Raw genomic sequence first — 24,767 nt, 5'->3', positions numbered from 1 at the left:
AAAAAAAAAAGGCTCAAGTACTTGCTCTTCTCTCAGCAAAGATCGTATATACACTTATGAGGAACCTGCCAGACCAGAAGCACCTTATAATTAATATGTACACAGTACTTGTTGATATGTATTTACCAAAAAGCGACTATCTGCACGCAGCCTAGTACATGGCAAGTGTTCAGTTTCCGAGGTGTCGACTTGGGTAGAGAGTCTAGTTGTTGAACACAGGTACTTTTATGTCCTTGACCTTGGTATAACCCTCCTTTATGTAAGAAGAAAGGCATCCTTATTGCCAATGGAGCAGCTTTGGAGAACACAGTACACTATATGGGGATCCATCCAGCCAGATGGGGCTACTCAACCCTATCTGTCAATGGGGTGTGTGCACAAACAGACTGCTACTCGCGCTTACTCAGTAAGTGTGTGCTGGACTGGACCGAGATGGCAACAAGCACCTTACTAACAATAGCTGAGAAGCCAGCGGAGCGAATCCATTATTTCCAAGCCTTGCTGAGCCTGATGCTTCTTCCCCCTGGATCTCAGCATTGACTTTACTCCCACACAAGGCACAGAATCTACTGTTCCCTCTCGGTTGTTTGCTTTTAGGGGAGGGAGTGTGGGATGAGAGAAGGGGGAAGATGTAAATTTAACAAGACAATCAAAAGCTCTCTCCATTCTCACTTCACTTCTTACCCAAACTTGCTCTGCCTGTTAAGAGTACCAACTGAGGAGGAGCCAGTAAGGAAAAGGCAGTGTGACTGGGTTAGAAGCCACCCCACCGGGGAAGAAGGACCTCCCCGCCAGGCCCCGCCACTCTGCCCTCGGTGGCTCAGTTGGAAGGGGAGACTTAGGACAGTCGTGCTCACGTAATGATGTTTCACTTAACAACGGGCTGCATACACGACTCCCATAAGATCATAATGGAGCTGGGACATTTCTATCACCCAGTGACACTGCAGTCGTCGTAATGTCGCAGTGCAAGGAATTACGTTTGTCACGATGCTATGAGCCAACTGCGCTGCCAGCCGTATAAAAGTATAGCAGTACAATTATGTACAGTACGTACTATTTGATAATAATAAACTACTGTTACTGGTTCATGTGTTTACTATATTTTTTATTGTTTAGAATGTACTCTACTTATAAAAAAAAGGTTGCCATACAACAGTGTGCCACGTTCCGCTGTGGCAGCCTCATGCATCTTGTGTTCACTGCGTCTCTCGATTGCATCACTTTCTCTTGTGCCTGATTTAATGTTTTGTAAATCTAGCGTAGCCTGACTGTACGGTGTGCATAGTCTTCGGTAGAGCGCGGTGCATCCCAGGCCTTCACATCCCCTCACGCTCACTCGCTGACTCACCTGAGCGACCTCCAGTCCTGCAGGTCCCTGCATGGTGAGCGCCCTATGCAGGTGTTCCATCTTATATCTTTTACGCCCATTTTTACTGGACCTTTTCTATATCTAGATACACAAATACTCACCGTTGTTCCAGTTGCTTGTAGTACTCAGTGCAGTGACGTGCTGTGCAGGCTGGGAGCCCAGGACTCTAGGGTGTAGCAGGCTAGACCATCTAGGTTTGTGCGCGTGTGCTGTGTGCTGTTCCCACAATAAAACTGCCTAACGATGTATTTCTCAGGACGTCTCCCTGTTGCTAAGGAGCATGTGACCGTACTGAGGTTTATCTCCGATTGGCAAGATGGAAACATTTTCGATGACACCCTGAAATGGTAAGACTTTGATATTTTATTAAGAAATATCTTTATTTTAAATGATAGTACAAAAATTGTATATATAATATAGATCTGTATAGGTGTATATACACACAAACGCTCACTCACACGCCTATAAACACACAAACTTGCTCATCAGAATCAAACCTTATTATATTAAAAATCCTACATAAAAAAGAAAGGTTTCCTACAACATACTGTACATAAAGCTGTCAGACAACCTGAAAAACTGAGGATGTTTTGGGAAGCGTCTAGGCACCCCACCCACACTCTTACTCCCCACACCCAGACCCCAACAGGAATGGCCTTGGCAGAAGGACAGTGTACAGGGCAAAGCCAGAGAAGGGAGCTGCTATCATCATTGTTGATAGAGCGAGATGCCTGAAACCAGCTAGGAAGCACAGGATACGGGGTGTGACCTAATTAATTCTCAGAAACAAACCACATCAGAATAAACAGAAAATACGTGGTAGGGATGGAGGGGAGGGGAAAAGGAAAGACAAGGCCCACAGATGGAAATGACCTACTAATTGAGTTCTAGTTTCTGGGAAAGACTCGAGGAGATAAGAACAACTGGGTCACAGAAGCAGAAGTTGTTAGAGGGGAAAGAGGGAGGGGAGAGGGAGATAGAGAATCACAATTTCCTGCCATTAACAAGCCAAATTGCTACTGTAGAGTCTAGGAATGTCACCCCACCCCCTAACCCTGGAGAGGCCAAAAAAAAAAAAAAAAAAAAAAAAAAAAGCAGTACTAGAGGCTCAAAGCTACTTAATTCAAATTCATATTCTTTTTTGCTCAATATATTGGCATAGAAAATAGAATACTAAGTCAGGAGGAGAACATAGCATGGAGAGAGGTAAGAGCCCGGAGCGGCGCACAGCTGGTCTTGACGTGTATTCCATTCTCAAGCCCCTTCTCCGGCCACACGCAGATGTCTGCACTAGGAGTAGGGAACAAGGGCCATTCTCCAATAAACTGGAATAAAAACTGATTCCCACTCAACGTTCAACTCCTGGGAAGAGCTCAGTATATGCCTCAACTCTAGCTCTGCTGGCCCATATCTGTCAGGAGAGGGTCGCACAAGCTTTCTCAGAATGAACACTCTCAAAAGAATGAGATTTCTAGACAGGGAGAGCAGATGTACAGAACGTCCGCTCCTTCTGCCACGGTGCTTTATCTGGGCTTTCCCTCCTGTTCAGAGGTGTAGGAAACTGTACAAATACCAGTCAAAAGAGCTGCCACAGGAGCGCAGAGGAGGCTGGTAGCGTGGAAGGGCCGTGCCATCGCTGCCCCGACTCTGCCCGTCCTTCGGCTTACGTGGTGTCATCGCGCCACACGCTAATGAAGCCGCCGGAACGCCAGCACTGGGCTCCCTGGGGGCTCACGCCTCAGTCCCCATCACGGCCTGTGAGAGCACACCTCTCACGGAAGGGCCAACGCAATGCTTTTTCTTCCTCAGCCCGTTCAGTGAATGCAAAGAAACCCTCTCTCATGTGTTTAATGAAATAAAAACATTTCCAGGTTATACCAGAGTTGAACCCCAAACAAACAGAAAGTGGGAAAATCCATATGTATTTACAAACACACACGCAAACATACACCCAGCGAAGGGGCATTAACATGCCCTGGTCACGCAACACGACTTCCCCCAGAGAGTACTCTGGTAAATTCATCTCTTTTACATCGGTATAAGGGAGAAAAAATAATTTCGTATGCCATATACTCCTAACATTACAAGTGAAGAAGGGAGACCGGCAAAGCCAGAAATAACAACACAGATCGGACAGAGAAAAAGAACGTCCTTTAAGGCACTGAGTTCGGAACTCTGAAAACCTAAAGCCAAGTTCTCCCACATTTCAGTGACGAGACCTCAACTCTGGCGTTGCAATGAAGAGATCCCACAGAGGTAGTGACAGGAAGGGACTGTACACTTAGACATTTGTAAGTAATTCCCTGAAGCCAGGAACAAGAACAGAGATAATAAAGTTTATTTTTTCTCTCTTTTTTGGGGGAAGGCTGTAGATAAAATGCAAAGGTAGGGTCTGAAGATCCTACGTTAATACTGATATCATTAAGGCAGCTTTATTTTAAGAAGGCAGCCACCCCAGGACCCGGGTCCCCCTGCTCGAGCACCAACTCTGAAGCACTCGTCTATCTGATTCTGTCATCCAACCTTGCCGAGAAGCCAGCTCGAAGCCCCCAACCCAGAAGACCAGCCACACTGTCCCAACTTCCATGGCTGATCCAGAAAGAAATGCAAAATCATACAAGGGCACTGCCATTCCTGATTTAAAATGTAAACTTCTAACTACTCCGGGAGGTGCTGACTTGCCATTCTCTCCACGGCAAAACACCTGGAGACCAAAGCCTTCTTCTCTCTTCTGGGATGCTAGAAGGTCTCTTAAGAGTAAATAAGAACAAAAATCTTTTTGGTACTCATCTTTCTCCAGACATCTATCTCCCTTCTCCCTCTCCTTAACCCCAACCCGTCCTTTAACTGCTGGTCTCAGAGAGCCCATCGTCAAAAATGACCTGGGCTGTACTAGAGTTTTTTCTGGGTGGGAATGGCAGCCTCCTGCAGAAGGAGAAACAACTGATAAACAGCTCCCCAAAATGGTTGGGACTCAGTGTGCTCAAAATGGAATGCTGGATGGGAACTCTTCACCCCCAGCCAGAGGCCACCCTGGAGAAGGAGGTGGAGGGGCCTGGGTACCTTCTGCAGTGTTAACCCCCACCCCCTTAACAAAAAAGAAAAAAAAAAAAGGAATTAAAGTTGACAGAGACACCAAGAACATAAACGAAACATCTAAAATGACACCTGGTCCATCTGCAGGTAAGCCAAGTCTCTGAAATGGCACATGACAGCAGCTTATTGTTAGCACCTGGTTCTCAAAAGGACTCGGGGAAAAAAATCACGAACAGAAACAGGCTGATGTGAGAGCAAAGACCACAGTTTCACCGTCACCCCACTTGGGCTCCCCCACTGCATTTCTCTGTCATCCCCAACAGCCCGGAGTCCTCAAGTCAACAGACAAAACCCAGCTAAGGTGGCCAGTAGTCAAAATTAATTTCAAAACTGAAATTTTTGCCTACAGGCCTCTAACAGCCAATCCTGTTTGTTAAACTTGGTTCGGGGAGTTCTGTTTTCAGTCTATTTTGAGCCCCAAATAATTTTTCACCTCTGGAAAACTGCGGCAAATTACTTCACTAATCAAGGTAAATAGAACCACGTTAACTGTCAAGTTTTATACCAAATTAAAAATGTATGCTTTCCCCATGATCGCTAATTAAGAAAACCATATTCTAAACAGTCATTCAGATGTTTACTTGGCACATCTCCCTCTGGTTTCTTCTTCTCATTTACAGCAAAGCAAGCAGGCAAGTCAAGAACGATGAGGGCCAAATTTCAAAGGCAACAACCTCCATAATGTAACTTCTCCACGACCTTTTCCTCTCCATCCATAGTTCCCTTTCTTTTGATAAAACTCCAAGCTGGCACACGAAGAAAACCCAGCAATGAAACACTTTCCAAAAATGTCTAGGCAAAGGGAGCAGGCGTAGCGGGAGAGAAGGGAGTGAGGCAGACGAAGTATCTGGCCAGACTCCTTGGTTCTCACAGCCTTTGCTCCCCAACACTGAGCACCTATAAGGCACAAGGTCTTCCCTTAAGGAAGCAGAGCCATCTGCTCACTCCAGGTCAAAGGACAAGAGAACTATGCAGCATCCTCACGGCACTCAGCTCTCCTAAGCCCCTTCTTCATATAAGGGGATATCACATAAGCTCCACAGAAAGGCACGCTTAGAAAACAACAAATTTTACAAATTAAAGAGTTGATATTAAAGCTTGACATGACGTAAATAACTGGAAGCAAGTTGTTCTGCTGACAGACCGCCATGCTGACTGCCGTTTCATAAAATCCAGCCAGAACAAAGTTTGTATCTCAACACCAGATTGTTTCCTAACCCCAGCAGCCTCTTTCTGGCTCCGTTCCAGCATTGTGAAAGTGCAGCCCGGAGGGTTCTGGGTTTTTATACACTTCTCCCACATAAACAAGTTTTCTTTCCTTTCCAGTTTTTAAAAATTACATTTCAGTTTCTTAAACTGGCATCTGAGCTATGGACACAATGGATGCAAATTTAGTCAGGCAATCACAGATTTCTTTTCAGTGAAATGAACTCAGGATGGTAGGAAGCGCCTGCTCCATTGGAAGCAAAACATATTCCTTTCTCTTTACCTGAACTCGCTCCTAGCCCTGCTCCCAACTAGTGTCTTCTCTAACAGACACATATCATGAATCTAAGGCAAGTTTTCAGGTCACTTGATGGTGCAGCTATTAAAGGCCCTGGGTGTGTCCGCGTTAGGAATGTTTTCTCAAAAACTTTTGACAGTAAAATCTTCTGATAGAAAGTCAGTTATTTAAAAAACAATCAGTCTACAGCACACGGCATTCTTTTACCTCTATGCTCAAAGCAGTGACGTAGCTGAGAAATCTGGTCCCTATTCTTTGGCCCTCAGAAGTGCTCCCTAAATTTGGCTTTGATTTTTCCAGTTGCACAGAGAGCCTTCCTGAGCATAAGCATTCGACGCTGCTATAGTTTTCTTCTTAAGGACATCCTTAGCTTTTACGCGGTGTTTGTCCTCTGTATTTTCTTTTAAAAAGAGGAAAAAGATGGACACAGTACAAATTGTGGCCCTTGTACGTTAAGATGAAACAGTTTCCATGGAAACTCCCCCGCGAGGCTTGGTGGTCCCTCCTGCTCCAGTCACTTCCGTCTCTCTCTCCTCCGTCTCCCCGTCTGTGACCACTACGGCATCGACCTCAGCCACCTCTTCCACTACGGCGAAATCGACGCCATTGGGCGGTTGTCTGGCCATGGCCTCCAGCTGGAGGCGGTACTGCTCGGCCTCCTGCTCCTTCTTCAGGAGCTGGTGCCGGTACTCTTGGGCTCTTCTGTTGGCCTCCTGGAGCTGCTGCTGTAGCAGCTCTCGCTCAGTGCCTTCCTATAAAAGTAAACCATGTCACCACTGGTAACAACACTCGATCACAGATTATCCAGAGAGGAGACAAAAGGTAAAGACGGGCTCAGGCCTTAGCAGTTATGGCTTTCGAATCCTCCCTTCTCTCCTCTCCGCGCTGCTAAAAACATTACCTTGCTTTCCTCCACGCTGTTTGTCATCTCTTCGATCCTTGGTTTCTTAGTCAATGGCAACTTCTCTGCTTCTTCATCTTCATCTTCTTCTTCAATTACAGTCTCCTCTGCAACCTGACCAGCAGGTACAGTTAGAACTACAAGCCAAAGGACACCAATTGGAGGAGATGAATACATTGGAAAACAAAGAGGTTTTGCTTGCTTCAAATTAGAAAATAAATTGAAATATATTCTGATATCGTTTTTTTCACATCCCTTTGGATTTTAGAATCAACAGGTAGGGCATGGCCCTGCAAAGAGAAACAGAAAGGATTAGAGAGGCACTGAGAAGGCCTCTGAAAAGAAGGGCAAAAATCTGCAGATCTGGAAGTCACGCAATTAGGAGCCAGGTCTGAGGCTCGTAGATAGAGATGTCTGACTCTAGGTCAGAAGCTAGAACCAACTGGCTTACAATTCTGCAGGACAAATTTATCTAAAGAAGGCCTGATGTCCTTATACAAGATTTTTGAGAAACCTCTTATGAAAGCAGTTTGCCATTAACTGTATCTAATTTAATTATTTATCTTCTCATAGATGAGAGAAGGATCAGCACACATAAGAATACAACACACTCCACACCTACTAGAATGTCAAACAAGGTAAAAAATAGTGAAAACACCAAATGCTGGAGAGGATGTGGAGAAACTGGATTCATAAATTGCTGGTGGGAATGTAAAGTGGTACAGTTAATCTAGAAAATAGTTTGGAAATTTCTTACAAAAATGAAACATGCACTTCCCATACGACCCAGCAACTGCACTTTTGGGCGTTTATATCAGAGAACTGAAAAGTGATGTTCCCACAAAACCTATATGTGATCATTCATAACAGCTCTGTTCAGACAGTCCAAACTGGAGACAACTTAAATGTTCTCCAATGAAGAATGAATGGTTAAACAAACTGTGGTACATCCATACCACAGAATACTACTCAGCAGTGAAAAGGAATGAACTATTGAGACAAACAACAACTTGGAAGGATCTTACGGGAATTATGCTGAGAGAAAAAAGCCAATCTCAAAAGGTTACATACTATATGATTCCTTTTCTATAACATTCTTTAAATGACAAAAGCATAGAGACAGAGGACAGATATGAGTTAGTGGCTGCCAGGCGTTAGGAATAGGGTTAGGGAGGTGGCTGTGGATATAAGAATAGCATGAGGGTTTTTATTTTCCAAATACGATCAACAAGAATTTATGATACCAGAGCTTGGATTTATAAAGGTTTAATTCCTCCTTTCTTCTCATATTGCAAAGATCCATCAATTCAAATAATCTGAAAATTATAAAGTCTCCATAATTATTTAAGCCAAGTCAACATTTTGGTAATACAGGCAATTATACCAACCCTCCGCTTTTCAATCTCCAATATTTTTAAGGAATGAAGTTGTAATGAATAGTTTCTTTCTCTTTTCAAAAAAATTTACTTATACATTTTTTGAATACATAATACATTCACATGGTTCAATAATTAAAATCTATAAAAGCGCACACAGTGAAAAGCCTCCTATCCATCTCCAGCCACTCAGGTGTCCTCCCCCGAAGCAACCAATGTTATCAGTGTTGTTCTTGAATGTTTTTCCAGAGATAGCAAAGTTCATGCATATATCAGCAAATACACGTTTCCCCCTTTTAAAAATGTATAATCTACACACTGTCCTGAACCTTGCTCTTGTCGCTTAGCAATCTATTTTGGAGCTCAGACCACGCCGGTCCAGAGGGAGCTTCCTCACCGTCTTCACAGCTGCAGAGTACTTCACTGTATGGGTGTACCATGATTTATTTAACCAGCTCCCTACTGACATATACTTGGGTTCTTTTTTTTTTTCCTTAAGTTCTTTTAATCTTTGATGATAACAGATAATTCCAAAATGAATAACTTAGTACATGTCATTTGTGTGTGTGTGAATATGAATTCAGAGATAAAGAACTTTTTAGCCAAAAGGTAAGTGTATCTTTATTAGTGATAGACATTGCCAATTTGCTCTTCAGAGGGTGCATTAATTAATTAATTTACACTCTCATGAGCGATTTATAAGAGCGCCTGTTTTTCCACACCTTTGACAATGTAGTGGAATAATGGCATCTCAGTGCAATATTTAATTACATTTCTCTTGCTACGAATAAAGTAGGCTGAACATATTATCATATTTTTAAGAACCATCAGGATTTTCTTTTCTGTGAAGTACTGGTTCATATTATTTGCTCTTTCAACCAGATTATTGGTTTTTACTCACAAATTGTAAATATATTAGGGAAAAAGCCTTTGCCAACCTGTTTCTTTCTTTTTCAGACCTTCTTTGCCCCATGTGGTACCTGGCATTCTCGCATCCCCTTAATGCCTCATTTCTGGAGGACAGTTGAGGGTCTAAGATATCTCTTAACACACTACTGTCCAATGGGATAACTCACCTTGCTGTCCATCTTGCATGGTTACAATAAATGGCTGGCCAATGCCTCCAGCAGGGATTGCAGTTTGGATGTTGCCCAAGGGGACGCCATCCGTCACTATGGTGATGACCCTCTGGCCTCCACTCCCCACCACTTGTTGGACTGATGGGTCAACAGAGTTTCCTTCTATGATTTCCTCTGAATTAACTAGAGATGATGAAAGTAAATTTAAAATTTCAGCTTTTTAAAAAATTGGAGCATAGCAATTTCAGTCTTCTTGAAATTGATAATATCAGGAATAAGAAAACTTGAAAAAAAAGTTAGATTCAACAGTACACAAAAACAAGCTCTTATGAATAATGCTAAGTCAGAGCAGAAACGAAAATAAGGAATGCATTAAAACAGTATTTTCTAAAACGTCTTCACTGAGATGTTAGTAGCTTTCACTAAAGATGGGTTCTATGTAAAAACACACTTTCAAAATGCTGGTTTAAACATGCTTAAACTTTTCTGTTTGCTTTGTAGGAAGTATCAGAGACTCCCAAGGCTGATGAGCACTGTGACTCTCTGGCAGGGGATACAGTATGCTGAGTTTCCCCAACATATTTGATCTTCGAACTCTTTTTCAGGAAGCATCTTAAGAGTCTAAATAAATCTACGGAGCTTAGAGAAATAGCAATAAATCAGACTAAATCTATTTCTCTAAGGAAATCGAGGCATTTAATACTGAATTAACAAAACAATATGTTAAGTAGTCAAAGCCTGAGGAAGTCTTGATAGACAAAAATGGTAGGTGGCTTCTCTCACCTGACAGATCAACAATATTAATAACAAGTAACACTGACTACTTACTTTGTGCCAGCTACCTCTCTAAGAGATTTATATATGTATTAGGTTGAGTCAAGATTTTCAGTTTGGTTAGTCAATATCCCCAGTAACCAGCAGGAGATACGGTTCCTACCACTATAAACTCCTCTTTCTGAAGAGTCACAAGCAGAACTCCGCAATAGTGGGGTGGGGACTGTCCACATGACACACGTTCACGTGGTTCAATGGAAGCGGAGCATTCACACTCAGAAACAAGGAACTGGTTAAGTGTCACAGCTGAAAGGACCTCGACAGATAATTTACTCTAACCAATATGCCAGAAACGTGGAAACCGAGACCTGAAGAACCGATTTATCCAAGATCAAAGAGCAAATCAAAAGAATAACAAGCACGAGTTGGACATACTGCTCCCCTCTGCCACGCCGCTCACCCTCCACGTCTGAGCAGAGATCTTTATGACTGCACCCAGTCAGAAAAACGGGCTTGGAGGGATGTTCTCACCACCCAAATGTCAATGGTAGAAAGAAATCAGAACCTGCCTTTATTTATGATGGAGACTGCCAGAGAGTTCCAGAAAGATTGCTAGATGACTCTTTAGCCCTACGTACAACTACTAGGCTCCACTTGAATGAAGCCCTGAGCCTTTTCTCCGTAGATAGCTATCTCTGGCTAAGTGACCTCGAACCTTTCCGTTTTAAGTGTCAGAAGGGTACTCACTATTCACCATATACCCGCTCACTTCCATTGGAAATGCCAAAATAACTTTTACTTCCAGTAAAAACAAACCAAGCAAACCTGAAGTCCACAGGGTATGACAATGGGAGAGGTGGCTGTCCCATGTATTTGATGCTTTATTGCAAGACATCCAAGCGGCTACTCTGAATCATTCTACAATAGCATCAGTCAAAACACAACACAGAGTATTTCCAAAAAATCTGCTAATTAAGACTAAATATTTCAATCTGAAGCAACTGAAGTCAGGGCAGACAAACTTGAAACTGCGAAAATACAAAGGAGTAACTTAGTCATCCTCTGGTATTATTCAGCTGTCTGATTATATGACGTAGTGATTTTTCTTTCTGATGCTCAAGGACACTGCATCCCTTCTTCCTAGTCATCTTTAATTAACCGTAATTCTTTAATATTTCGTGCAAATTCAATCTGCTGGAGATTTAACAACAAGAGGAGAAACAGTGATTGGCCCAGCAGACCTCCCTCACCTACCTGTGGCTCTGTGTGAGTTAGAGAGGGGGGCTGATGCCTCGGCCAGGGCTGCGAGGGTGGCCAGCACTGAGGTGGTGGAATTTGAGAGGCGCACTGCTGAGGAGGCATGGGGGGCACCTATTTCGGTAAAAAAGGCAAATGAGGTCGAGTGGAGAGAACAAATTGAGATGAGCTAAAAATGGCTTAGTAAATCAAAACCTCTGCTTTTCATTCTTATGTCCTTACTTAATCTCGCTCTCTAATACAAACCAATATGAACCAATTAGCACGGCGTTAAGCTCTTTTAAGGTTTAAGACGTTCTCCTTTTAAAGTGGACTCCAGTAGCTCGCTTGGTGTAGGGCCACAGACACTCCCAGCCGCTCACTCTCGGCACCGCCAGTGCCAGTGCAGAGCGTTAGCAGCTGACAGACCCAGAGCCGCCCGCTCCCGGGCTGGGGCCGGGCCGCAGGGGCTCTGCTCAGCCCATGACCTCTAGTCATCGCTGACAGCCAGGAAGGCTCAGACTGACCTCTGGTGTGAAGACAGTGAACAACCTGGCATTTCACATACTGAAGGTCAAAGGGTAGTACAATCGATTAGCGCTAAAAACCAATCATCTACTTGTGTCATGATGCGCTTTTTAAAAAAACTTTGTTCGTAACCTTTTCGTCTTGTATTTTGCCTGCTGTTCTCACAGCTCAGTTCCAAGAGGGGTGTGCATTAGATCTGGCAGCACGTATGCCCAACTTTATGAACCCAAAGCATCACTCAAGAGTTTTCCATAAATAGTCTATAAAATGAATTACTAATGTTTTCCTATTTCCAAGATACTTATTGTGCCAGTTGTAAATTTTTGGAGCCTTTGTGCTCCAATTCCACCCTTCCCTGCCTTGCCTTGTGATACCGAAGCTGGATCCTATAATCACTACTTGTCAGCTAGCATTCGATTAAGTTTTGTCATATAGAAGTAGTGGCTGCGGCTGCTCCCTATATCGACTAGTCCTGTGTTCTTTAGGGTTCTCCATACCTCTTTGTAGTTAGTTCACTCTTACTAACTAGTAATTCTTCATCAATTACACATACAAGTTTAGAGATTATATAGACATATATAAAATAAAATTATACAATTCGCCATGTAGTTTTGTCTCCTCACTGGACTCTTACCCATATGCCTATCTTCTTTATAAATGTGCTCTTAATTTTTAAATTTTACCACTATCTATACTTAAAGATTTGTCCCAGCCTTTCTTCTATCAAAAAGTCAGTTATCTGTAAAACATTTAGGGAAACTCTTATTTAACACTCCTTATAATAAATCCTCCCACAAAGCAAAGAATCCTTTTCTGGTACGATTAATCTAGGTAACCTAACTCATTCATAAACTTAAATTTCAGATTTTCCTTTGAAAGGTAGATTCCTTGAGCAATGGTGCTCCTCGCAGCAGCAAACCTCCCTAAGCTTTTGGGGGGTGACTGTGGGCGCGGGGATGAAGTGGACATCGTGATGCTATCCCTACTTATTCTAACTCTCATAAAACATGCAGGGAACCACGTGGTCTGAAACGGTGGGATACGCTGACCTCCAGAAAGGAGCCGAGGTCTGGCCAGCGGCTTCCTGCCAGCAAGATCCAGCTCCGTCCTAGCTCCTAACCTCCCTGCTGAGTGTGCGCTCTTCCAATCGCTCAGTCAGACATACCAAATACTGACGTGAGAACTCACGATGAAAAAAATAAGAAACAAGCGGTTTTTAGATATATATCACCTTGTGGAGGTTGGACGATATGTACAGTAAGTCACTAGCGATCAAAAATCAAGGCTGCTATTATTTTACCACAGTGTACACACACACACACACACACACACACACACACACACACACACACACACACACACAGCAAGGCTGTTGTAATTAAGGTCCAAGTGGGCCGAACATCAGCTAGGCCACCAGCTAAAGGAGAACAGAAGAGCTGGGAGCAACTGCTTCATGACAAAAGCATTATATACTTTTAGCATATGATGAGTCCAACCTAAGGGCTCTCTCCCTTTGATTCCAACATAATGACTCACCCGCCTTCCCCTCAATAGCAAAATGAAGAACATTTGTGAAAAATCAGGTTCAGTATTCTTATAGACACAGTTGAAACTGAAAAGAGACTATGCAGATTACCTCTTCAGACTTATCTCAGCAAGTTCCAGGAAAATAAAGTACTTCATTGTTCAATAATGTTAATTGTTTTCTCCTCAATATAAGGCACAACATCAAATACAGTAAAATGTGCATGGATACTGTTGTTTTTGGAGGGGAAATAGCATTATCAGTGACAACTCTTGGTACCTATTCAGAATGTGGCTTATATATATATATAAACTCTTCAGACCAGGATTTAGGTGATTGTATAGACAATCTCGATGACTTAGTGAAAACTAGATCCAGAAAAACTAAGTAACTTGCCCAAGGTCATGCAGCTAGTAAACATCAGAGGCCAGATTAGATCCTAATTCATTAGATTCCGAGCCTGTACTCTAGGAACCAACACAAAGCTGTTTATACTTGACTTTGGAGCGTATCTTTTGACTCTACAGAAGCAGGAAATTCATTTTCATAACTTTGTTTTACCCTGATTAGTGTTTAAATTAGGCTGTCTTCCCAAATCACCGCAGTTTGCTAGTAGCACTATGATGATTCATATCTTTAGTCACAAATGGAAAATGAAAAGCAAACTTTGTAATCTGGATTTTGGTATCAAAAATATCCACCAATGTGATAATCCTAGGATACTTTCAGTTAATGCTTAAAAATATTACTGGATGATGGGAAACAAGAAGCCCGCCCACTATTCTGGAAAAGAAAATCTAAGAATAAGACAACCTGAATTTGCTGCACATCTTTTCTCCTTTCTTTTATCTGCACTGATAAAGCCAAACCCCTAAAAGAGGAGAGCTAGGAAGAACTGCTTCCTTAAGACAACACCGGGGAGATGAGCTCTATTATGGGATGGTTTAGCAATTTCAATTTGCAGTTGTCAACATACAGAAGAGATAAAGGAGAGTAGGTTTGCCAAAAGCGACATGGCAAACATTACATAGGCCATGGGAAGAGCTAAGGCTATGAATCTCTGTCCTGAACGTCTTTGACTTTTCACTATTCTGGAGAATTTCGGTAATTAGATTAAAGATCAACCCTAGGTCTTTTTGCGCGTTTGTGAACACGCAACGTTATTGGCCTCTAAAGACTTTGAGATCATGAAAGCACTTGTTCTAGCCCATGTGGCCTGAACCACAACAAATCCAAAAGGCTGTGAATGTGCTGATTACATATACACGTATATTTAAGCTAAATTTTTGGAATCATTCAGCTGAAAGCAAAGCACAGTGATTTTTAAGAGTTGATGGCCTATAAAATGAAGGTCACTACTGCCCCCTTGTGGGCATGACGGAGTCAACCTTTAATGGGAAGTTCGTTTTCACTTAACACTAGCGGCTGGTATTGAAGCTCTGCTATGAAGTGGACACGGAACTAAAACATCTCGAAGTCTCACAACTCGTAAAGTGGATACTACTATATCTCAATTTTGTAGATAAGTAAAGAAGGCTTAGAGAAATAAGCAGTTTTCCTACAGTCAATCATTTAATCAACTCATAAATCAGTATTTGAACGCAGTTCTGAATGCACAATTCTACGTATATATGTATGTGCTCTTTCTATTGTATCACACTGCCTCTCAATAACACCTCGTTCAACATCTTCCTTTGAGATTATACAAACTAGGAATACAGTTGCTTGTTTTTAAATGAGTCAGAAACGGAAAAAAACAAGAGTCAGCTGGAAAATTTATTTAAAGAGGACACAAGTTTCTTTGCTGTAAAACAAATATTTGTAAACAAATATTTGAAACAAACTGAGTTTTCTCCTTTTTAGTTTGACGGTTTTGTTAAAAACATACAGGTTTCAAAAGATCAACATCGAGTGCTTTTCTCTGCTATTTTGTTGTTATATATGTTCTCAAAAACAAATCGAGACTCGCATGTCAAATAAGCACACGTACCTCTTTCACATCAGTATTCCAACAACCACTTATGTTTCTGCTTTGTTACTGCTTTGGACTATGGATATTTAACTATTTTCCTTAGTGGTACCATACTGAAGCACCCCTATATTTTCATTTTGGGGTTAGACATAATCTTTCAACATATTAATCTGTAAAATATTTTACTTCTAATACTGTCAGCACTCATATAACCCCTATGTATGATCATCCTTTCCCCAGACAGGATAAGTGCATTAGCTTTAAAATCTATTATAAATCTCCTATTTGGGAAATAGTTTAATAAAGGAGTAAGTATCAGACAGGGTATCTATTAATCTCATGGGAAAATCTGGGGTTCTGTTCATTTTAAGTCTAAAATGAATGCCATACTATGGGAGTACTACCTGAGGTTGCTTTGGTGTTGGCTGAAGACACGAGGCTAGCAAGGCTGACGACTTCTCCTGACGTGAAGACAAGCGGGGTAGCCACGGTCACAGGGTTGGCTCTTTCGGGATGAGCATTCACCTGATTCTGCATGGCTTCCTATAAAACAAGATGGAGATTTCTGAGTCGCAACACTTATTAAACTTAGTTACACGGTGACCGAAGGGGCACCCCCGACCCCCAATGCCCTATCAAGCAGAATGGGCTCTGGCATATAGAGCCCCAGGGAGCTCAGAGCTCTCATTAAGATCACTGCCTCCCTCCATCATCCCCTCCCTGCCTCACCACCTCATGCCCTAGGCCAGGGCAACAGAGACGTAAAGTTGCTTTCCTAGGCTTATTTTTACTTTAGAAAAAGAAAGGTGTATCCTTTGCAAAAACTTCTACATGATTCACTTAACCTCTCTGGATCTTGTTTTTTTTTTTTTTTTTTGAAAAATAAAGGGGAGAGGCGGTCTAAAAAGTAATCTCCAGCACTGATATTCTATGATCGATTATCCGCATGTCGATGTGCTAGCAGGAGGTCCCCACAGAGAGGCTACAGAGAAGAATATTCTCCAGAGCTCTTCCCAACTACTTGCTTCATTCTGCCACTGAAGAATTCCTCAGAGAATGTACAACAGGCAAATAAATGAAGGCCAGATTTTCAAGTCTAGTTTCACATGCTGCATTTTGCTTCAGGTGTGTCTGTGCAATTTCAGTGTAAAGAGGCTTATCTTTATTTCATTTTATCTTTTTACTATCGGAAGCAATTTTCTACAAACATGGTCACTGTTTAAAAAGCCCCAATGATGAAAGAACCCGAAGACAGGGGATTGGAAGTTGAAGAGGATGACAGCCTAGAGGGAGCAACTGTAAGAACCAACGAACAAACTGACAAACAAACAAACGACTGAAAATGCAGCAGAAATGGCTATTTTTCATATATAACTGTCCCCTTGACTAAGAGCTTCAGCTTGAAACAAACTCTCCATTCTCTGGTTACTGTTAAATTCCTTCTTGAATCTACCCCTTCTTCTGTTCCCAGTATCACTTCTGTCACTCGAGTCATCGCTGGCTCTCGCCTGGCCTCATGGAAGTCACAATGGTTCTTTAGTGTCGAGTCTCCTCTCTCCAGTCTGCATATGACACTCCAAATTATCATCTTAAAAAAAGTCCAACTATATGAACCCTCTATTTAAAAGCTTCTACTGGATCCCCATTACCCACGAAATAGTGCAAACTATGCCATGCGACACCCCTACATTGAGAACGCAGCCCAACTCTCCAGCCTCAGCTCCTGCCACTCCCAAACCCCATTTCCCTGGCTCAGTCTCTAGTCAGAGCTACCTGCTCTTTCCTGAACAGTCCATGCCCTTTCACACCTGTGTCTTTGATGTGTTCTTTTGCTCGCCGAGGATATCATTTTCTCACTTCTCTGCCTACTTCTCCTTTAAAACTCAGTTCAGTTTCTGTGTCCACTCTAATGCTTGCCTCAAGCACCACTAACACTCCCTCCTCTGTGCTCCCCTAACGGCTGCTAGAAATTTGTTCATCATCAGAGTATTGCAATGCATTATTTTTCGTTTAAACTTCATCATGCTGTAAATACTCCAAGGACAGGGCCATGGCCTATTAATCTTTGCATTCCGCATCCTGTTATTCCCTGATATATAAGTGCTGGCTTAAGAAATTCATGGGTGAAGTCATCACAGCTAACTTTTGATTCTGAGATGGTTTCCTTATGACTCCATAGGCTTTGGAGCTCTGTATTGTCTCACATCAGTTGACATACATTCAGAAAACATAGAGAAATTTTCACGGAGAAAAAAACATTCTAAATCCTGTTTTGTACTGGCCACCAATACTGTTATTCGATCACCATAAATAGTTCAGGACTTTAGAGAATATTATTTTTAAAAAAGATACTAATTACACTGGGTCACAGATTGAGCATATTAGAAGTGCTATTTTGACAAGATAGGGAAAGTTCAGTTTTGATTCAACACCCACAAAAAAATCCTTAACTTCAACTGAAGTGGACTTGGGATCAAAAAGAACCAGACCTGAAGGATGACCAGAATCTCAGCATTGTTTTTCTCCAGAGCTATGTCAAAGGCAGATTTGTCAAACTTGCTAAAAGCATGGACGTCAGCTCCGTATTTGATAAGCAGCTCTACAACATCTCGATGGTGGTGCTCGGTGGCCCAGTGCAAAGCTGTCATCTTCAGCATGTCCTTGGCATTCACATCTGCACCATTCTGTCACAGAAAAATAAGTTTTTCAAACGGACATTGGTTACAGTAGCACAGGTGCAAAATTCTGCCACCACTATGGAGGATTTCCAGATTACGCATATTCAAATTTAGATCACGTTTAAGACGTCTCAAAGAGAAAAACATTTCTAAACGATCCTGAATGCTGACAGACAAAATGCCTTCAATATGTGGGTCTTCTAGGGACGTCAGTGGGAAATTATAACAGATGGGAGAAAAACGGAACAGACTTTTGCTGCATTTATTAACAGAGCTGATTGTCTCAAAAAATAGGCATAAGTGCAAAGAACACCTGCAGAAAAGGAATAAAGAAAAATCAATAAAGCCTGTTTAGCTTTTAAAAGATTACAAAACAAAATCCTCATAGCCACGACTACTCTTGAAAAAGATGCAACTCAATTCTATAAACTGTCCTAAACGTAATCTTTCCCAACCTAGCTTCCTACCACCCATTTAAGTAAGAAAGGGGGGGTGGGTGTCAGACCCAACACGATTCTCGCTTTACCCTAACGAGAAGTTCCACGATGTGCGTGTGTCCATCAGCGGCCGCCATGTGCAAGGGGGTCCTGTCCACCTTGGTTCGGGCATCCCTGCTGACGCCTGCTCGAAGGAGCACTTCTGCTGTGGAATAATGGCCATACTGGGCTGCAAGGTGGAGGGGTGACGTTCCAAGCTGTGGGAAAACAATACCCACTGAATGCTAACTGGGTGCAGACTCCTAAATCGTTACTGGAGAGGAACAAATGAATAAGAGGTGAATTCTATGGTTCCTGCCCCTGGAGGGAGAGTCTGGTTGGGCAGTCAGCACTGAAGAAATGACTTAATTAAAAAATTAATATACTAATGGGCAAATAAATATACCACGAATTAAGTAAGTGGTAAGTATAACAGGTTTAAATCAACTGGATTTATCAGGTAAGAGTCCTAAATGACATGATTTTAAGCAGAGCTTAAAAGAAGGAGAAAAAAAGGACAGACAAGAGCATTCTGAGTCGAGAGTGAAGGGAAGGTAAGTTCAAAACAATTCTTAGGAAAGGGCAGGGACTAGAAAGTTGCATGTGGCTGCCAATTTAATTAGTGAGACTAGAAGTTTGTTGCCACAGTAAAGCAAAGCAAAAACACTGATGAAGAGGCAATAAAAAGGTAGCGACGTGTGTCACCATCAATAAGCCACATATCTCAACGTAAACCTGTCTGAGTTATCAGCATCCGCTTTGGGCAGAGAGCCATTCCTTTCTCTTTATTTTAAGCCTACTTCATTTATTCTTTGCTTTTCATATATTCAGCTTCGCTGCCTATCTGGATTTAATTCACAATGCTCTTCTCAGGTCTATTTATAGAATGCTCATCTCATAGGTTTCCTTTCTCCCTTTTTGTGAAGTGCTAAGAATCTGCCGGCCTCTAAAGTTATGAATTAATCGCCCCAGAAGAGAGAACACTTACTCACTGAATTGTTAAAATTAGGCAATGCTTACAAAATCTGTGATGCCAAGCAAGCCCACATCATCTCCTGGACCTGGATCTCCCAAAACTCTGCTCTCCAGGCTGGCTGTCTCGGCTCATGAAATTACACCCTCCTCTTTAATGGTTAACAGTGATAAAGGAAACGAAATGGCTAAGACTATTCCTTATTAACCGGGACATTTTAGAGAAATGTTTAATTTCTAGCTAATTACAGAAGCCTATAACCCAAGGACACTCCAGGGAGAATTAAACTTTTAGAAAATACTCTAAAAAGCATTATGGAAAATCACAAGTATTTAACACCTTTACAATTACCACCTATGTAGCCACAGGAGACTCTTTTAATTAGAAAACTAAAAGAAAACCACATACTCAGATGAAACAAAGAAAATTAAACTCTTGTGGGGAGAATGAGGGAGAAAGAGAGTGAAGAGAAATCAATAAAGTCTGTTTAGCCTTTCAGAAAAAGACTGGTAATAACACACGCTGGGAGTAATCGAGAGAGCTTACCCAGTCTGTGGTGAACGGGGCGCCATTTGCCATCAATGTTCTCACTTCATCATCCTGGCCTTTCCGTGCTGCTTCTAGCAACCTCTTCCCCAAGTCCACCAGAGACATCTTTATGCACAGAAACAAAAGTTTTCAGGAAGCTGTAACTCACACACAAGGAAAGCTGCACATGTTTTTGGAAGGCCTCTTGTACTTGACCACGCTTCTCGCGGTGACTACCTGGTGCTTCCTTTCTAGCTCATCGAACACAATCAGATGTTTGGAAAAGGTTCAGGCCCTAAACAACAGTACCCTCATTTTCACCGTCCAGAAAAATACTTTGGAAATATGTGTAGCTCATTATCACCTTTCTGGCTTAAGGAATCGATAAAACAGCATCTCACCCCTTAGACACGACCACGGGAAGAAATATTCTGCTACATGAAATGATGACTAGACGAACCAAGGATAATGAGACACAGGTATCCGGCAGACATTTTTTCAAAAAAGAACAGTGAGCCTCTGCTTCAAGGAAAACAATCAACAGCATTTATTGCCAATTATCAATGATGATTGGAACTTTCAAGCAAAAAATTAGAGTTTTGGGAAACCTATATCCACCACTATGAGCATACGACAAACTTTTCCGATGAAATCTGTGTTGATAATTATGTGAATTTTTTATAGTGTATAATAAAATGTACTAACATTTGGATAATCTGCATAATTTGGTGAACCAATACTTTTCAAATGACTAATGCGTGTTATGAAATCATACACCAATAAAAAGATTCAAAGTGAAGACAGATCAATGGGTTGTAAGGTAACAGAGTACAAAATTTCATTAATATAGTTTTAGATTCCTCACTGCAACTAACTTTTAGGAAATTACTACTTGTTGAGTTTCTGTGTATATCAAAGAATACCCACAATGACCTGAAAACACTAAAATTTTCCTCCCTTTCTCCAAGTACATACTGCAACAGACTGAATACAAAAGTGGGTATGAAAAAATAACTTCTATTAAGCCAGAACTTAAAGAGATTTGCAAAAATTTAAAACAATGCCATTCTTCTCACTACTTCTTTAATTTGGAAGATATGTTTTTCATAAAAATGTATTATTTATCTTAACATGTATGAATATATTATTGTATTTTAATTAATGAACATTTAAAAATTAGTTTCTAAAACAGTAAATATCAATAGACATAACACACTGGAGTCTTCAATCATTTTTAAGAATATAAATGAGCCCTCAATCAGAAAATTTGAGAATCATTGGTTTAGATAAATCATTCAGTCACTATGTTATTTAATTTTCCAATCTCTATCATAGAGCACTTTAGGCAAACATGGGTATCCAGGGGGACCACCAGGAGAGTTTGTTCAAAATAAATCTAGCCGAGGATCTAGTCTGGGCCCCGCTGAACAGTATGTTCGGGAGAAGAGGATGAATTTTAATGATGTGAACTTCTATAATGGGAGCTAAGTGTCAGGTTTTATCACTCATGAAACCCTAGAGAAAAAAATGATAGCAAAACATTCTTACAGAAAACGGATACTTCATCTTTCTCCATGGCTATCTTCCTTTTAAAATATCAAAACTGCCTTTCAATTTAATTATCTTATTACTAACAGTTAAAAACAAGAACAAAGTTCTAGGTGGTTCAATAGTCAGAAATGACTTCTTCACATTTTCTCCAATTATACTATATGTAAAAGTTCTATCATCACACCTTAACATCTCTGCGATAACTGATCGCAGACGGAAAAATGCCCATACAGGACGTTGAGAAATACTGACACAAAGCACGATTAAACCATCTTCATAATGAAATTCCAGCTCTATTCTCTACCACACACACACACACACACACACACAGAGTTCAACTTCAGTTGAAGGTTAAGGTTATCTGTTTAAGGAGAAATCTGGTTTGCTTCACATTCCTGGGAAGTGGCACTTCTGGAAAACAAGATACTTTAAATAAGTTGATTTTATCTCACTGAAACTGCTGTCTTCAGTATCTGAACTCTTGCAAAATATATCTGAGCAGTTTTTTCCATTGTAGTCTGCTTTTACATATACGTTAACTTTATCACATTTCTTTAATCATATTTGAATCTGTGTATCAGTCCCACTGAATGGCAACTGAGCCAAATCTGTCATTCAATTCTTTAGGTCATGAAAAGTTTAGTTTCTTACTATACAAAGATATAAACTTTAGGATTAGACTGTAAATAAGGTGTTATGGTCATCACCTGTTATTAAAAGGTCTAGAAAAGTGTTCTTCAAGGCTCTTTCTCCCCCATCCTGTCACTTTTTTTTTTAAGTTAACCTGAAGCATCTATCTTGAGTAAAAGTAAAATGTCTTTTTAAAATTACAGCATTTTGAGGGGACTATGTGCCATTCTGCCAGTATCCTATGTCAACACTGGTGGTATCCACCAGACAAGAGATGTAGCCTAAGACAAGACAGTCTAGGCACTTCTGAGCTCCCTAATCACTAAAAACAAATGGAAACATTCTCCCTTACTGGATGTACCTCCACTTTCCCTATTCAGAAAGTGAAGAAACAAAATCTGATCTAACTTGCCTCCTAGGACTTTGGAGATGAACAAAATAACAAAGCACCCACACCCCCTGCCAAACACACACGAGCACTTTCTGTAAGCGTGTTTTAATAATGGATGAAGTGCCTGAGCTCTTGACAACAAAGTACTCTATTATTAGAGAGTAATTACGTTTGTCGATATGAGTTTGGGCGGGGCAGTTCTTTCATTGTTGTCAAAGCCTGGATGAAAATAGATGCTTACCAGCACCTCTACTGGACTGGGTAGGTCAAATGGTATGTTGAAAATATGGTCCCAGATGGCCAAAAACGTTGTTAAATTGTTGAAGGTAAGCCACAGAATGGCCTTTTCCATAGATGTGTGTGTGTGTGGCGGGAGGCGGTGTGTGGTGGGGAAGAGAGAACCTTCGAGGAAGGGGAAGAGGAATGGGAAGCTCTGCTGGCTCTAGGAAACGTGTGAGCATAGACAGAGCTAACGTGTGAGCAAAAACAGAACTAACGGGAAGGAGAATTGGAATTGAAGAATCCATGGTCTGACCTTTTTTTTTCCTTTTTCCTTTGCACACGTCCCCACTCGGCCGCCAGCTGTACAAACAACTGTGCAAGAACTGGAGGCGGGGCCGTAATGCTCTTGTTCACTTTACCGAGCTCACCAATAATCTTTAGGCCATTACTGGGGCCAGAGAATTTTGAGTCCCCATTTTCTCCTCTATCACAAATCCTCCAGTTCCTCCCAGCAATATAACGTCTTTCAGGAAAAAGTGTCAACTTTGGGGCAGGGAGCCAAGGTCCGAGCCCAGGGAGCAGCCCCCGGCCCGGGCCCCGCGCTGCCCTCTAGTGGTCACCTCTGTGGCCTTGGCTTCCTGCGGTCCAGCTCCCCAGCCCCAGGTCTTACACCCACCCCCTTCCTCACCTCCTCCCAGTCCCCTCCCCTTCCTCCCAGCAGCATCCCCTTCCTCTTCGTCCCCCTCCCCCAGCTGCCCCCGCTCTGGTGGAGGGGCGCCGCCGTGTCTGCACCCAGAAGTTCGGGGCTGGGCTGGGCAGCGGTGCAGCTCCTCGCAACACTCTCCCTGCCAGCCCTGACGCCCCCCAGAGTCCACGCATCTCTTCTTCCCCCTCACCTCCTCGTCCGGGACGCTGCCGGCTGCGCTTTGACCGAGCCCGCCAGTTTGGTCCCGTTTCCTTCTCTAGTTAAGACTCCCTGTCAGTGACGGTTACTTTTTGGCCTTTTCATATATGCATATTTTGGGGGCCTTTACCCCCCCCTCGTGGAGAAATGGAGGCAACAAAATGGCGGACCCGGAAGTGGAGTCTCAGCGAATATCATGACTGGCGGAGGGATCTGTGAAGAGAAAATGATCAGAGGACCCACGTTTCCATTCGAACAGAGGGGGGATGCACCCCCGAGGCTCGCTGGCTTTTCGCCGAACGCCTTTTGCGGTGAAAAAGCGTGTATCCAGACATCCTAGGCCGGACTACTTAGCGAGGCGGAGGGTTGTCGGTTACGTGGCTGACGTGTCGTGTAGATCCGGCCGGGGACGGCCCGGTGGTTGGTTTTGGCGCCAAGAACCAGGCGAACCGCTGGAGAGAAATTGGACTCTGCATCGGTTCTGCTTCCTCTTGGTCGCTTTTTGGCGGGCCGGCGTTAGGATCGATGGGAACAGCTCGTCTCCCTGTCTCAGCTTCGGGCGGAGCTGTTTGGGACGTCTCTGGCTTTGCGCAAGAATTGAACTCTCGTGCCCGACGGACACAGTTCCAGTTCCAGCCTGAACGTAAGGGCCCCAGAGCCAAGCTGTCAGCGCCAGCCGTGAAACAAATGACGGGAGCATTTCTTTTGGGGGGGCCCAGGAGTGCGTGGAGCATGAGTTTGCAAACCTATGTAGGCATTTTTTTTTTTTTTTACCGAACCGTTGATCCCCATCTCCACCCACCAATAGCCTTGACTAAGGACAGCAAGAAGTCGGGAGAGAAACCCTTCCAATATAAGTAAAAACAGTAAGGACACATCACTGCTCCATTCTTTGTTAGATTTTGGCTTTTGTCGTCCACAGTGGGCTTTTCAAAACCTACGAGGAAGATTTGTGTTTCTCCCTTTTCTGAACTTAATCTAGATTTCGTTCATGGCATCGTTAATGTACAGCAGATTCCTTTTTTGAGTTTGTCAAAATCTCGTCTCATTC

The 24,767-nt window shown here is 42.4% G+C and overlaps 2 protein-coding genes across 3 annotated transcripts in view; one reads left to right on the top strand and one right to left on the bottom strand.

The window, feature by feature from the left end:
- Window positions 1-11,342, top strand: part of SEMA6C (semaphorin 6C) — a 28,072-nt gene extending 16,730 nt beyond the window's left edge. Inside the window, exons 19-20 of the mRNA XM_025038476.1 lie at window positions 1,629-1,719; window positions 9,830-11,342. Of these exons, the coding sequence (XP_024894244.1) occupies window positions 1,629-1,719; window positions 9,830-9,914 (176 nt within the window). The 3' untranslated portion in view covers window positions 9,915-11,342. The remainder of the gene's footprint in view (window positions 1-1,628; window positions 1,720-9,829) is intronic.
- On the bottom strand, window positions 3,697-24,294 carry GABPB2 (GA binding protein transcription factor subunit beta 2). 2 transcript variants are annotated; one of them, XM_006919758.3, is made up of 9 exons: window positions 23,709-24,292; window positions 20,037-20,144; window positions 18,568-18,735; window positions 17,853-18,047; window positions 15,768-15,906; window positions 11,357-11,473; window positions 9,326-9,511; window positions 6,874-7,010; window positions 3,697-6,724 (listed from the first exon to the last, which is right to left on the bottom strand). In XM_006919758.3, exons 2-9 carry the CDS (start codon window positions 20,142-20,144, stop codon window positions 6,425-6,427), a joined length of 1,350 nt encoding a protein of 449 aa, XP_006919820.1. In that variant the 5' UTR covers window positions 23,709-24,292; the 3' UTR covers window positions 3,697-6,424. The 2 variants fall into 2 exon arrangements, with proteins under 2 accessions (XP_006919820.1, XP_015450937.1); XM_015595451.2 differs by lacking the exon at window positions 11,357-11,473 and having other exon boundaries at window positions 23,709-24,294.
- Between the last annotated feature and the right edge of the window lie 473 nt (window positions 24,295-24,767).

Source organism: Pteropus alecto, unplaced genomic scaffold (assembly GCF_000325575.1).
Source record: "Pteropus alecto unplaced genomic scaffold, ASM32557v1 scaffold106, whole genome shotgun sequence".
NCBI lineage: Eukaryota > Metazoa > Chordata > Mammalia > Chiroptera > Pteropodidae > Pteropus > Pteropus alecto.
The sequence above is the reverse complement of the archived record's forward strand: the minus strand, read 5'-3'. Positions and strand labels throughout refer to the sequence as shown.